This window comes from Ptychodera flava, chromosome 8 (assembly GCF_041260155.1).
Source record: "Ptychodera flava strain L36383 chromosome 8, AS_Pfla_20210202, whole genome shotgun sequence".
In the NCBI taxonomy this organism is placed as follows: domain Eukaryota; kingdom Metazoa; phylum Hemichordata; class Enteropneusta; family Ptychoderidae; genus Ptychodera; species Ptychodera flava.
In genome coordinates this window covers 39,932,948-39,946,773 of record NC_091935.1, presented here as the reverse complement: position 1 = coordinate 39,946,773, position 13,826 = coordinate 39,932,948, and the positions used below count along the sequence as shown (strand labels likewise).

The 13,826-nt window shown below is 37.4% G+C and overlaps 1 protein-coding gene across 1 annotated transcript in view; it reads left to right on the top strand.

Annotated features, from left to right (window-relative positions):
• LOC139138103 (terminal uridylyltransferase 7-like) overlaps positions 1 to 13,826 on the top strand; it is a 51,776-nt gene extending 37,950 nt beyond the window's left edge. The window contains exons 20-23 of the mRNA XM_070706326.1: positions 2,664 to 2,835; positions 3,486 to 3,888; positions 4,390 to 4,475; positions 8,418 to 13,826. Coding sequence (XP_070562427.1) covers positions 2,664 to 2,835; positions 3,486 to 3,888; positions 4,390 to 4,475; positions 8,418 to 8,749 — 993 coding nt within the window. The 3' untranslated portion in view covers positions 8,750 to 13,826. The remainder of the gene's footprint in view (positions 1 to 2,663; positions 2,836 to 3,485; positions 3,889 to 4,389; positions 4,476 to 8,417) is intronic.

Genomic DNA, 13,826 nt, shown 5'->3' with positions numbered 1-13,826 from the left:
TGCATCGGCGATATCGATGGAATAGACTGTTGTATACTGTGGTATTACCCGACTCGATAGTTACTGTAGTATACACTCGTTAACTTATACTAAACTACTATACCGGCTGTGTTTATGATGTTATGTACAAACGACGCTCCAATCCCAGTTGTTTTGTATTTTCTTTTATTTATTAGTTAAATACTTACTTTGAAATAAATTATTCTTGTTTTAGAACTGGATACTGAGTGATGATCTTTGTTTGCATTACAGTATGTGCTGCGTAAAAGGGTGGGAGAATGTGACGATTTGTTTCAATGGCGGCCATTTGAATATTACTATGCTCAAGGCATTGAATATTAGCGGCACTTGAATTAGCGAACTCTCTTTGGTCGCTAAATTCGCTAAAAAGCATGCTCGCTAAATTAACATGTTTTACAGTAATCAAAGTACCCATTAACAAGTGGGGACTGTGTCATCAACGATGACTTGTTTAATTTCTGCCTGAAGCTGTTCACAGTAGATACTCATCAAATATTACAAGTGAATTCCAAACTTATTGGGACCACAGATGAGAAAGTGTGTCCTCTATATGTTTTCAACCTATATTGAGATATGCACAACTGATTTGTAAGATTCAAAGCATGATGAGCTACATTTGTAGGGATGAGTAGATTATGAATGTAGACTGGAGCTTGAGCTTTGAGAGCTTTGTAAGTTAGTAGCAGGCCACAATTTTGTTGTGAAGTTGATGTTGAATAGATAGTACTATTATCAATGTTCTCGCTAAAAGCCGGCAGCCAGCGAAAATAGCCGCCTGGCAAGTCAAAAAAGCATGTGACCTGCCGGCTGGTGATACACTAGTAAAGTACTATATATCGCATTTTCACTGAAGCCTTGCCCATATGTCTGGAATAACAGAGAAAACGACGTTAAACTTGCCAAAATGTCCCGATAAAACTCGTACGTCGTACTTCCGTAAACACATACAATCTAGAAATGCATTACATACGACGCCCAATCAGATTAAGCGTTCTTACTCACTCTTTCCAATGCATAGAAATTTACATAGGACAAGATCTCACCACGACGTAATCATTGCAGTGATTGGCCGATGTTGTTTCGCGCCCTCTAGCATGTTCTGAGCGGGTCATAGATCATGAGGTCAAGGTGAATTTTCTCAAACAACAAACGCGGACGAGTGCGAGCGATCGGAAGTGCCAAAAGAAATCTAACAATATTCAGCAGTATTTTACGAAAAAAACAAAAATTAGACAAAGGTAAACGTAAGTGAATCATGCATTCTTAAAATGTAACTAGCGAATTTTTGTATTTGCTGATTGTACCGGGTATAATGTCGAGCCGATGCCATCAACATCGTGATCGTGCCGGACGATGCACGAACGATCAACGAATTTCGTTCACTCTGACGGCGTCGTTTTAAGGCTGTCGTAAAACGAATTTTCATAAACTTGTCATGTGCTCGGCATTCTGTTTTATTTCCTGTACTTTATCGCCAGTAAAATACAATTTTATGGTGCTGGCAACAACAAAATAAACGGTAGCTAGCCCTGCGTACGATGCTGTGTGTTCCGCTACAGCTAATCGCCCCGCTCACCACAGCCCTGCAAAGACCCGTACGTAGGGTCAGTGACTTCAAATCCATTTTGGGACTTGACGTACAAAGCCAAATTACTGCCGAAATTCAGCGTTCTTGGGCCGAAAAACGAATTTTCATAAAAACGAATTTTCATAAACCTGTCATGTGCTCGGCATTCTGTTTTATTTCCTGTACTTTATCGCCAGTAAAATACAATTTTATGGTGCTTGCAACAACAAAATAAACGGTAGCTAGCCCTGCGTACGATGCTGTGTGTTCCGCTACAGCTAATCGCCCCGCTCACCACAGCCCTGCAAAGACCCGTACGTAGGGTCGGTGACTTCAAATCCATTTTGGGACTTGACGTAAAAAGCCAAATTACTGCCGAAATTCAGCATTCTTGGGCCCAAGTCGTATCCCTGCCTACCTCAGCTACTCGATCGCTTCCAAAAATGCCAGTCTTTTATTCACTTCTGGTAAATAACCGTCGATGTCGGCAACTCTCTCGCTAGCCCTGCGTACGATGCTGTGTGTTAGCTGTAGCATCCATCGACGGTTATGATTACTGATAAAGGTTCTCAAAAAATGAGAAATGAGATGCTAAAAACCTTACTTTCATACAATTTAACAACATCTTTGGTAATAAATTGTAAAGAAAATCAGGTGCTCAAGTGTCACCAAATAAGCACAATCACACATAGTCACACAAAAAATCGCCAGCGTTTGGGAGGGGGATACCCCCCTCCCAAACCCTCCCCCGCTCGGTTGCTCCACTCCCTCGCTCTTCATAAGCCGCCTGTTATTTTATTTCTGCCGCCTGAAATAAAACTTAGAGATAACCCTGGATAATACTATTATCCAATACATAATGTTCAGCCTTCATCTCTCTGACATCTGTATGACAGCCTGGGTGCAATTTACTCATGATGATAAGTTTTGGTTTGCGAATGTCAGATAGCAGAATTCATAATGGTGTGACCTTTACCAAATTCCCATCAACCTCTGGTGTAACCAAGTTGTTGGTGTGAGTCATTGTGAGTTTAAGGTTTCTAACGGTAGTAGTAACATATTGTACATTATATAGGAATACTACTTTGATGTGAAGTACCTGACGGATGAAGGGGGACCACCAAATGACAGGGGATGTCGTATCTGTGGCAAGATAGGTCACTATATGAAGGATTGTCCAAGACGAAGAAAGAAAAATAGTGAGAAAAACAAAGATGGTGAAAAGACCAAGGATGATCATGATAGTAGTAAGTGAATCAGTTGAAAAGATAAAGTAATCCTAAATTTAAACACACTGTGATGTGTAAATCATCTGTCATACAGTAATTCTCAGTGCAGCCATAATTTTATCCATTGTTGTAAGTGAATGATATTTTGCATTTTTGGTTTTTAGATCTGAAATGACCACAGATACATTTTCTTCTCCTGAAAGTATATTGCAATACTAAGTATTAGGTTTTCCAACACAATGCAGTGTTGATATGACAAATGAATTTCAGAGTGGACTAAAATTCAGTTGTCTGTAATAGCATTGCGGTGTTACAAAGATAGAGTCTGTGCTGACAAATTGAACAATAGGAATATTAACATGATTTGTAGAGTAGAATGCGGTAGTGTATTTACAAACAAAAATTGGAAATACATTGTAAGTCACAGCTACTGGAGCTTGAACAGTGTCAGGCCAGAGGGATTGTGTTTGACAGAGAAATTCTGATTGAAGAAATTAATGTGAATACCATTTGTGTTTTAATATTACAATAGATATTAGTGAAAGCTATCATACAACCTGTATTTGTTTATCTGAGAATCAAAGCAAATCTCTTCGGACTTGCAGAATGTGTAGATGAGTTAAGAAATATTTTCTAATCATGCAAACTACATTGTTTGATTTTTCAAGATGTAGACTTCAGAGATGACAGGAAGTCAGACCAAAGGAAGATCACGGAGAAACATCGGTATCATTCAGGACAACAAAATATCAAACAACAACAACAACAACAATACCAACAAAGACAGCATCAACACCAACATCAACATCATCAGCATCAGCAACTGAGTTCTCCGCATCCTAAAGCAAAGGCCAGACATCCACAACACGGTAGTGCCAAGGATTTCACTGGTTATCCACTCTATCCAAATCAAGGCTACTCTGGCAACAGAGGAAATCAACATCATTACAGACAACATCATCATCAACAACAAGGAGCTTACATGGGGTATGGACAAAGCCCACCTCAGTCCATTGCTACTTCTGTCTTCTATAACTCAGCTCAAAGAATGAGTCACGCTAGAGAAGATAGGTAAGTCCAAATCTTATTTTTTTTCTGTTTGTCAGTGCATCATTTAGAGGTTATAAACACCAAGCAAGGGTATATGACTGCAGATACAAGAACTAGCTGGGAGAAATTAGCATATTTGGCAGGAAATAATAACTGAGTGAAACAAAGAGATTAATTAAAGTAAACATTGCTAATTTTACCCAAAGAGGTCCTCTATGTACTACCAAATACATGAGTGCACTTTAGCAGGTCCACACTCACCATTGATAATAATTGGTGAAGGCCAAACCATGGTGTTCAGTTTTAACCCATATTCAAATTTGAAGTGTTACTTTGATTAGTCTAGACCCTGCTTTCTTTAAACAAACTGCCTATGCTTCACAGAATCACTTGTAGATACTAAGATATCTCAACACTTCCCATTTAGATAACTACCAGTACGTGTCTTTGTGTTGCCAATGCACTTTCCATAATGTTAAGAAAAAGGAGCCATTGTTATAACTCTTTGTATCTCATTTCCAGTGAGAGTACAGGTCAGTTACCAAGACAACCACAGTCACCAAGACAACCACCATCTCAGTACCAATCTGAGACTCCTCAATTCACAGGTATGATAGCTTACATTCTACTTTCAATACTTGGTTCTTCATAGGTAACAGCATTGATGTGTTGCAAGGAGTCCTATTCTCTGAATCTAAACAGTGAAAGACTATGACCAGTGAAAGACTTATGCTGACAATGTTCAGTGTTACACTTATTTTAAACAAAGAACAAAATATGGAAATATGGATTCAATTCCAATGTTATCACAACACTGTAATTGGTTTGAGAAGTTGCTCAAATTTTGCCACAATAGTGGCACTGAGTGTTGAAATTGTATCCTGACTGATAATCAACACACACTGAGGAGAATACTATATGGTACACCTCAGATACACAGAATACTGTCACACGTCACATAATAGCAGTAGAGTCAGAGTCAAGTTGTGATCTTTTCTGTGCCTTGCCATTTCTTCCAGTCTCTTGCCAAAAAAATCATGATTGTGTGCCTATGCCACAAGCTATCTGGGAGAGAGAAGGACTTACATACAAGTGTATAAGTTCACTGGAAATACTTCCACACATACACACTGCTAATCAGATCCAATCAGCTGACTGGTTTTATTGCTAAACAGTTACAGTGCAATGCTTCCGTGAAACAACACTATTATAATTCTAATGTTTGCTCAAACTTAATAACCAATACAAATATTGTGGTAAATTTTGAAACAACTTCCCAAACAAACTATATGATAACATATGAATTAATGTCATTGTTCTTTAAAAATTCTATGCTGGAAATGAATGTAGTTTATACTGTATAAATAGCTACGTTAATCATAATAAATGGGAGATTGCATTTTTACATTTATTGTGAGCATGGGATGAAACGATTGAATTTGCACTGTGTACAGTTACCATTTTAAAGCTTACACGTACCAGTGTGAAAGCTATCAGCACTTGCGTGGTTTCATTATTAAAAAGTTCTAGCAGAGTAAGATACTCTGTAAAGTACAAATTATGAAATTCAGAGAGGGAAAAGGCCAAAGAAAACCAATAGTACAAGACTGATTTTATGGAACAAGAGCTTGTAGATCCATATTCATTATGGAATACATTTGACGGTGGCCATCTTTGATGACAAGTCATGAATATTAACAAGTACCGTAGGTGAGAGAAAGTTCCATGTAAGGGAAATGTTCGCGTTTTGTTTGTGATTGCATAAGTCATAAAAATGTTTTTGACATCTGTAAATAATGTGTATTTATCTGACCAAACATATAACAAAGAAATGCTGCAACTTTAGGTTGAATTGTATTTTTATGTTAGGATAACTGTGTACCCTGACATTTATTTGCCGATTAGTACTCATTATTATTGCATATTCTGTGATATATTATGCTATTGGCGGTTTGAATTTCTGTACTTGCAGTTCTACACAACCAAAACGTTTTTCTATTTTCCATCAGCAACCTTGAAAATGTGTGAAAAAATGCCTGCAGTTATTAAAACTTTTAAACATTGCCTGCCAGAGCAAACAAGTACCTGCCCTGATTATTATATCTCACACACTGTATACCCATCTGATCTTGGTAATCAAAAATCAAAATTATTATATCTCACATGCTGTATACACAGCTGATCTCGGAAATCAAAAAATCAAAAATTATTTCCATACATGTCAATCAGGCAAGTATAAACACCTGGCTGGCTAAATGTTACTTGAAGCAAGCAGGCAAACAGACTTGCAGTTATTTTACCCTGCCATCATAAATTCAGTCAAAATTTTCAAAATAGTCTCTTCTTTTAAGGTAGAAACACCTCTGTGACACATATCCGGCCTCTCAGACTTTTTACAATACTTTTTGGTCAACCACTTGTTTGGGCTCAGTTTGAAACTCATGGAGTGAATTAAGTTTTTACCTGCTTTTGTAATAATCAAACTTTAATTCACCCATAGAGTTAACATTGAGATAGTGGCCATTTTGAATTTCAAGTGTTTTGAAATATTGGGTAATTTGTTTCTCTTCTGCCAAATTTTGGAATGTGACCCCGATTTTGATCCTCAATTTCAAAAGGGAATTGTCAAAAGTTTCCTAACAGAAAGCTTGAGCTAAGTTCAAAGGTCTGGTGAAATGCCCATGTTGCAAAATCACAAAATACAGTTGATGGTCTATAAAACAGTTGCATTCATTTCTTTTTTCGTTTAGCGCGCGTGATTATGAAATATGGCAAAAGAAAAATGCAATGTGGGCGTGTCCCCCGAGCCTCTCCAGTCGACTTTTTTCGGCTTTCCGAAGTTTGCCAGACGTCGTATCTCATAACGGGAAGTGAAGTATTTCACACCTCCATAAGCTCCCCACGGGGGGTAACTTCTAGGGTTTCCGCTTACATGATCAGGACAGTGTCCTCCTTCACTTTGGGAAGACGTTGTTCTTTTGGTGGCTGTGACAGCGGCAAGAACATGAACGGCTCAACTGTAAACTTTTTCAAGTTCCCGTCAAGTGTGGAGTGTTTGAACCATAATGTGCTTGTCTCGGCTGGTTCGTACGATCGGCCACGGTCCCTCGGCTGAGCCTGCCACGCTACTCGCTACACAGAAGGTTGGGACCGCAATGCAAGTCAACTGCATGAACACCAACACTGAACGTTGTGACTGCCATTAAAATGCACTAGTCTACAACACGGAACGTCGTGACCGCAATGCAAATCGACAGTAAAAAACGTAAATGGGACCGTGATTAAAATGCACTACAACTACGACACGGAAGGTTGGAACCACGATGCAAATCAGCTGCATGAACAGCAACACTGAACGTTGAGACTACCATTAAAAACGAACAACAACACGGGAATAGAGCTCATGATACAAATCATGGAGGTAGAGTCCTCCATTATACAAATCGACAGCAACACGGAACGCGTCGTTGGGACGGCAATTACTGAGGCTAAATTGAAGAACAACGGGGAATACCGGACCACGAGGAACGCGATGCAACTCGACCACAACATGGAATGTTTAAGACCGTGATTAAAATGCACAACACAGAACATCTAGACCGCAATCAGTGTAAATCAACTATAACACCGAACCTTGTTGCCTCGATTAAAATGCGTATGTCTGCTATGTATAGCAAAAGTTTCAATTCTCGCGAGCGAGCGTTCCTATGCCCGCTGTACACTGGACAAAATGACGTCAAATTTATCACAAGGGCTCGATTGCGTGTGTGTAAGTTTCAATTCTCGCGAGAGCCATTTATGCATGCTGTACACTAGACTAGATGACGTCAAATCTCTCGCGAGACTTGGCTCGATTGCAAATACGTACGACGCGACGGAAAGAACGCAATAATACGGAAGTAGACACAGTTTTTGCGAATCGCCGAGAGAGAAGCGCAGATTAAACAAAAGACTAAAAACCCACGTTTTTTCTTTATTTACCATATTTTTTAAACAAAAATTAGTTTCGCCACTGTGGTGAATTAGGATCGATTTTTTTCGCCACTTCGGATTTCGATTCGCAGTGGCGAACGTGGCGATGGGCAGCGCGAAGCCTGTTTTGTTAGCGGATACCGGGCAGAGATAAGGCGGCGTTGGACCGCTATTCGATGTAAATGAACACACCTGTGACGTCACAGACGGCCAACCTTGACTCCCGCTGAGGGCGTGACCTGAGTGTCGCAAAATGACCCCATGAAAGCCGTGCATAGAAATATCAAAAAAATAACACTTGCGCGTACTTTTAGGTTGCAATTTTGTTGCGAGTGTAATAGTATTGACCTCCTGGAAGATATTCTGTCACACGACCGGGACCATTTCACCAGACCTTTAAGTATTTCAATTTTGTGGCACATGATATAAAACAATATTTGCTATGATGTTGTGTATTTTATCTCTTCCATACTTGACCAGGATTTACCAATCACACCTAACAAAGGTTTGAGTTTCATAGTTGATGATGTTTACCATCAGATATGAATGTATGAAGTGTCTCGTTTTGTTGTTATCAGGGAACAGTGGTGCATATCCATCAAGAGGATACAAGACGAACCCATCAATGACACAAAGACAACATTTCAACAGACAAAGATCGTTTGAAAGGAACCAACGACCCAGTTACCAAGGACAGTGGTCGCATGACGAAGGCACTGGAATGGCGCCACCTATAGGTCGAGGATTTCCTATCGGCCAGCATGGTGGGGGAGGAGGGTATCCTTACACTGCCCAGCAAGTTTACAATAGAAATAACAGTGGGCAACATAGTAGAAACAATCCTCAATACCAGCACCACCAGGGATCAGCCAGTAACCAATACTACCAAGGTAACCAGACACGCTATTGAAAACAAACCAGACTCTCAGAGGACTCTAAAGACACACATTTCTATTGAACACCTCCCCTAAATGTCATGATAGATTTCTTTTAAATTTCAATATTTCTTCTGTTGCTGTAAGTTCTCTTCAAGCTTGTTTAAGTTAGATTTCAGATGATGGCAACTTCTGTATATTGTGATAAGGGTACACAGAATGTTGCAGATTATTGCAAATATTGAATTCATTCATGAACCCTGCAAGTCGCATTCCATGGACTTTGAACAAAAAAGAATGAAAATTTGAATTTATGGTTGCACAAAACTCAGAGTAGGTTGTTTAGAGTTCACCTCCTGACCATAATGTCAGCAATGGGACTGTTACTTGCAATAGTTGACAACAGTTTGAAAATGTCAAACAGTCTTCGACAGTCCATGAATCTATAGAGAAGAGAGATATCTGTAGATTGTGTGAAATACTTTATTAAACATAAACCAAGGAATATAATGCTGAAAATAATTAACAGGAAATCTTATGGTGTTTGTTCATGATTCTGATTCTGAAACTAACATTTTGATGAACATTTTTAATATTCATATTTGATGTTACAAGCTGCAACAGCAGGTGACATACTTTGCTATCTCAGTTTTTTTATCGGATGTCAATTTTTTTTTTCTCCAAAAGGCAATGCCATTTTCCAGAAGTGTGGCCAGCAATTTCCTTTCTCCCTTTTTTTAAAAAAGTGATTGTGATTTCCCTGTACCCTTTTGAAGGATTTCTCATTGTTACATTTGAACACAGTCTGAAAAGAATAACTTCACTTCACAAAAATGTGTACAACCACTGTGGTGTAACCATGTCATTATCATGCTGATTGAAAATAGAAATCCACACAATTGTGAATAATTTCTTTTCTTAAAGATATCAAATTTTCTGTTCTGAGTTATTTTTCTACGGAGACAGCATTTTCAAGTTGCCATTGTATAAATTACATATTGTCCATAACAGCTCTTCTAAATGACCAACTGATTCGTCCTTTCAACAATTTTACTGATTCAGATATTACAAAACGGACAACTTTATAGGAGAGTTTATGAAAATTATTGCCAAGTAAAATATGTAAATGACTATGGAAGTATTTATAAAATGACTATAAAATAACTTGGACCGTGTAATACCAGTCAACTTGAACGTTTAGTGCAAGTGATTTTGTCTCAGTTGGAGATAATATGGATGTTGATAAATGTTGACACGATGTTTTTCAGTGTGTGTATGTTTCTTTGACCCAAGTACTTCCTGTTGCCTGATTTCCCACCAAAGATTACTTTGCATTGTGAATAATCACATCACACATATTGTATCTGACTTATAAAAATCTTCTACCTCCATTTTGTCATTGCATATTTCCAGGTAGACGAATACTTCAGAAAACAGATGCTGTGTGATAGCCTTCAATATATTTGCATAATTTTACAAAGAAATTAAGTCAGTATCTTTTGAAAAAATAGTAATTGACTTATGTCATATTTTTATAGATATGTTATCTGATTCACCATAGTTGTAAACTATGTCATAAGATATTCTGATCACCTGAATTTAGTTGAAAACAACAAACTAGATTTGTACGTCTGTAGTGTTTAGTGCAGTCCTTTGGTTTAGCATCAGAAACAATGAAACCTTGACACAATAATGTTGTAAATGACTCAAAGATAAAAAAAAAATACAGAAAAATCTAAAATGACAATTTAGATACAACATTTACAATCATCAACAGTGCTAACATTATTTTCTAATTACAAGCTTTCTGGGTTAATCAGTTTGTATGGAAACAATTTGCATACATGAAATCAGAATGTTTTATTAATCCCCCGCTATCATTTTTCTTTGGTTACTTCAGTTTGGTCACATTTATATTTCAAAAAATTGTCTTTTTCTTGTTTGGAGCTGAAGATGCATTTTACTTCAAATCCATTAACAAGGTCAGTATTACAAGTTAGCACCCTCACTTAAGACGGGTCCATGGATTAAATTTCAGTTGATTCCGATGACAATGACCAGCAGAGAGTATATTATTGAAACCTGAATAGAAATCTCAGAGTGTGTGCTGAAACATTTACTGCAGAGTTGACATGATTGTAATGCTTTGTTGTCCTTTGCTTGATGAGGGTATGAGATCGAATATATGAATGACGTGGAGCTTAGAATACTTGTTATCAACGTTAGACTTCTTTGCAATCATTCTCCCCTCCCTTAAATTTAGCTTCATAGAAAACTCCAAAGTAATGTAAATAAATCTTTCAAAGGTGTTTTGTTCATTGCATCTCTAAAAATATGTCACTGATTATTAAAGCTGTATGTTGCCAATTTGTCTTGTTACAGGGTAAAAAACTTCAATACATGACATCACAACACACAGGTTTACATCTGATCTTACACATTGCATTCCCCGTCAGCTGTTCTGTCATTCTATTTATATCACTTGTAAGCTTCAATCACTACAATTGAGGTTGAATTTTATAGCTGTGGTATGGTAGCTCAAATTATATGAATAAGTCCAATAAGAACCAGGCATAGCTCATAATATCTTGTTATGATATGATTATTCAATGTGCATCATTCGACCAAAAAAAGAGAACAGTTTGACGTGATCCACTTTTTATTTTGTCACAATGATTGATATATCAATAGTCCTGTAAATATTTATAAATTTTCAAGATGCACATAATTGTGACTACCTCCATTTCATACATTGACAGCATAACAACCTTGAAAGTGGCACACAGGTGACAAAAAGTACATTACAGTGTTTGTATTTTACTACAATTTGCATCTGGTTACCCAGCGTCCGCTCGCACGGCTCGTTAGCCAGACCGGAGTCTTCTGATTTCGGGAAGCATCCAGCTGCCCGGAGCGGAGACCTTGGCAAGCGAAGATGCTGGTTACCCAGCCAGGTGATGAGCGCAGGTTTATGGCAATTATTGTAGGCCATATCAGCAGAGCAGTGAATAGCTGATCTTTTCACAGTTTTGTTGAAGATGCTGTCACAATCACCAAAGGTACAAAATATCAAGTAGAATATGTGTACGTCTGTTTGTAATGTTAAGGTTTGTGTATATAGACTAACTGTATCAGTCAAAGATTGACATGGAATTTCCCATTGTGTATTTCTGTTAAGACAAATGTTGCACTGACTTCAGTTTTCCATTTTTATTCTGGTTTATATTCAATGCAACAGATCTGTTTTTAAGGAAACACCATTTCTTAAGTCTTTCTTGCGTGTCCCTAGTTATTTTAATAGCATTTATAAACATGTGTGAGATAAGCTTAAACAGAAAATAATCTCAGAAGTTGTGTTTTTTCAAGACTGTATCATAATATCAACCTCAATTCTTGTATTCCCACATATTGCCAAATATTATGAGTTGCGTTTCAATTTTCCATACTATTAGTATGTATCTGATTAGACTTGGAGATCTACACCTGATTACAAGATCTCAAAAAATATGGCAGTGTAGCAAAATCAAGATTTGTCTGATGCCAGTCATGCTTTCACAAGGAGTGTTGGATTTAGTCTCACTTGAATGACACCATGTTTTGATCATTTTTAAGTCGCATGTTACCTCCTTGACAGCTAATTGATAGACACATGTTATTTGCATTTAACAGCTGTTGGATTATGATGGCATTTTATCATCAGCTAGCAATTACCATCAGCCATTGGTGTTTACAGAGTCCTTTCCTGCAATCAGTCTCAGCATATCAGGAAAGTAGCGGTAGAAAAAAAAAAGTTTTACTGTGTTCAGTCCATTTTTGCATTTGGTCAGTGTGTTGCCATTTCATTTTATTCAGAAAAGCAATAATGCAGTATGTTATGACATAACCCTAGAGTCAATGAAAGTAGACATCCATTCATTTGATAACTCTATTTGCAGAGATGTTGTAGAAAACTAGAAAACTGCCAGCATCTGTTGTATCATGACACAATACAAGATTTTCTCCAACATGCCTCAATATGATTACATCTTTAATAAGGTTGTCATGCATACTGGGAAATCTGTAAGGTTCACCCAGTTTGTGGAAAGAAATGAACAGTGTGAGCACATGACATATGGATAGTGTAGTGTCAAGGACAATGTGTCAGAGTTGACTTACAAGCAGTATAAAAGCTAGGAGGGCAAATTCTTCCATCAGGTAGGATATTATTTTGCAATGCAAAGATAAGTCATAGCTACTGTATGATAAATGCAATGAAAGAGGCTTTGAAGGTGTACTGAGCAGAGTGAGCTGCAATTGAAATGTTTCGATCAAGACATGTAAATTCAGTTTGTAAAGATATCTTACCAATATTGCAGAAAGACAAGTATTGAGTGATGTAATAGTATAGCTAACTAGAAACATGATCAGAGGGATTGTACAGATCATGTAGGTCAGAAAAGCAGATTTTTTCACATGCTTTGTGGAATGTAAGATTTTGAAAGACAATTATTAGGCATGTCTTACTTCACATCTGATGGTTACAGGGAAGATTACAAGTACAAACATTCTGTGTAGTGATTGGTTCAGTGTAGATTACATCTTTCATAAACAAGTATGGAAATAGATTAATTGGCAAAAAGGAAAGATGTAAATATCTCATGTGGTGATGTAGATTTAGAGTGGCTGAGGACAAGACTTGAAAATATATTATTCACCTGAATTTTATCTTTGCTTTTAGTGGCTTCCATATGTTGGTGGCTGACGGATTGTGTTATATTTTCCAAAGCCTAATTGTGTGATTCCTCAAATCTGATGCATCAGAGTTTCCTTTCAACACATTATATTTTCCAAAGCCAAATAGCATGATTGCTTAAATCTGACATGGTAGAAATTCCCAACTCACAAAACAATAATATCACTTACAGGAAGATGACATTGGTCTTACAGTTTTTAAAGATCAAAGTGTGGTCATGTTTTACTCTTTTACAGGTCACCATAGTGACACGGTAAAATAAAATCTTTTTTATTTTATGCTGCGCCACCATTTTTGTAACATCATTTGTAAAATGTTTGTACATTTCATGACCTTATGTGTAAATGAAAAATTAAAGAAAAAAATACCAAATCCCCAAA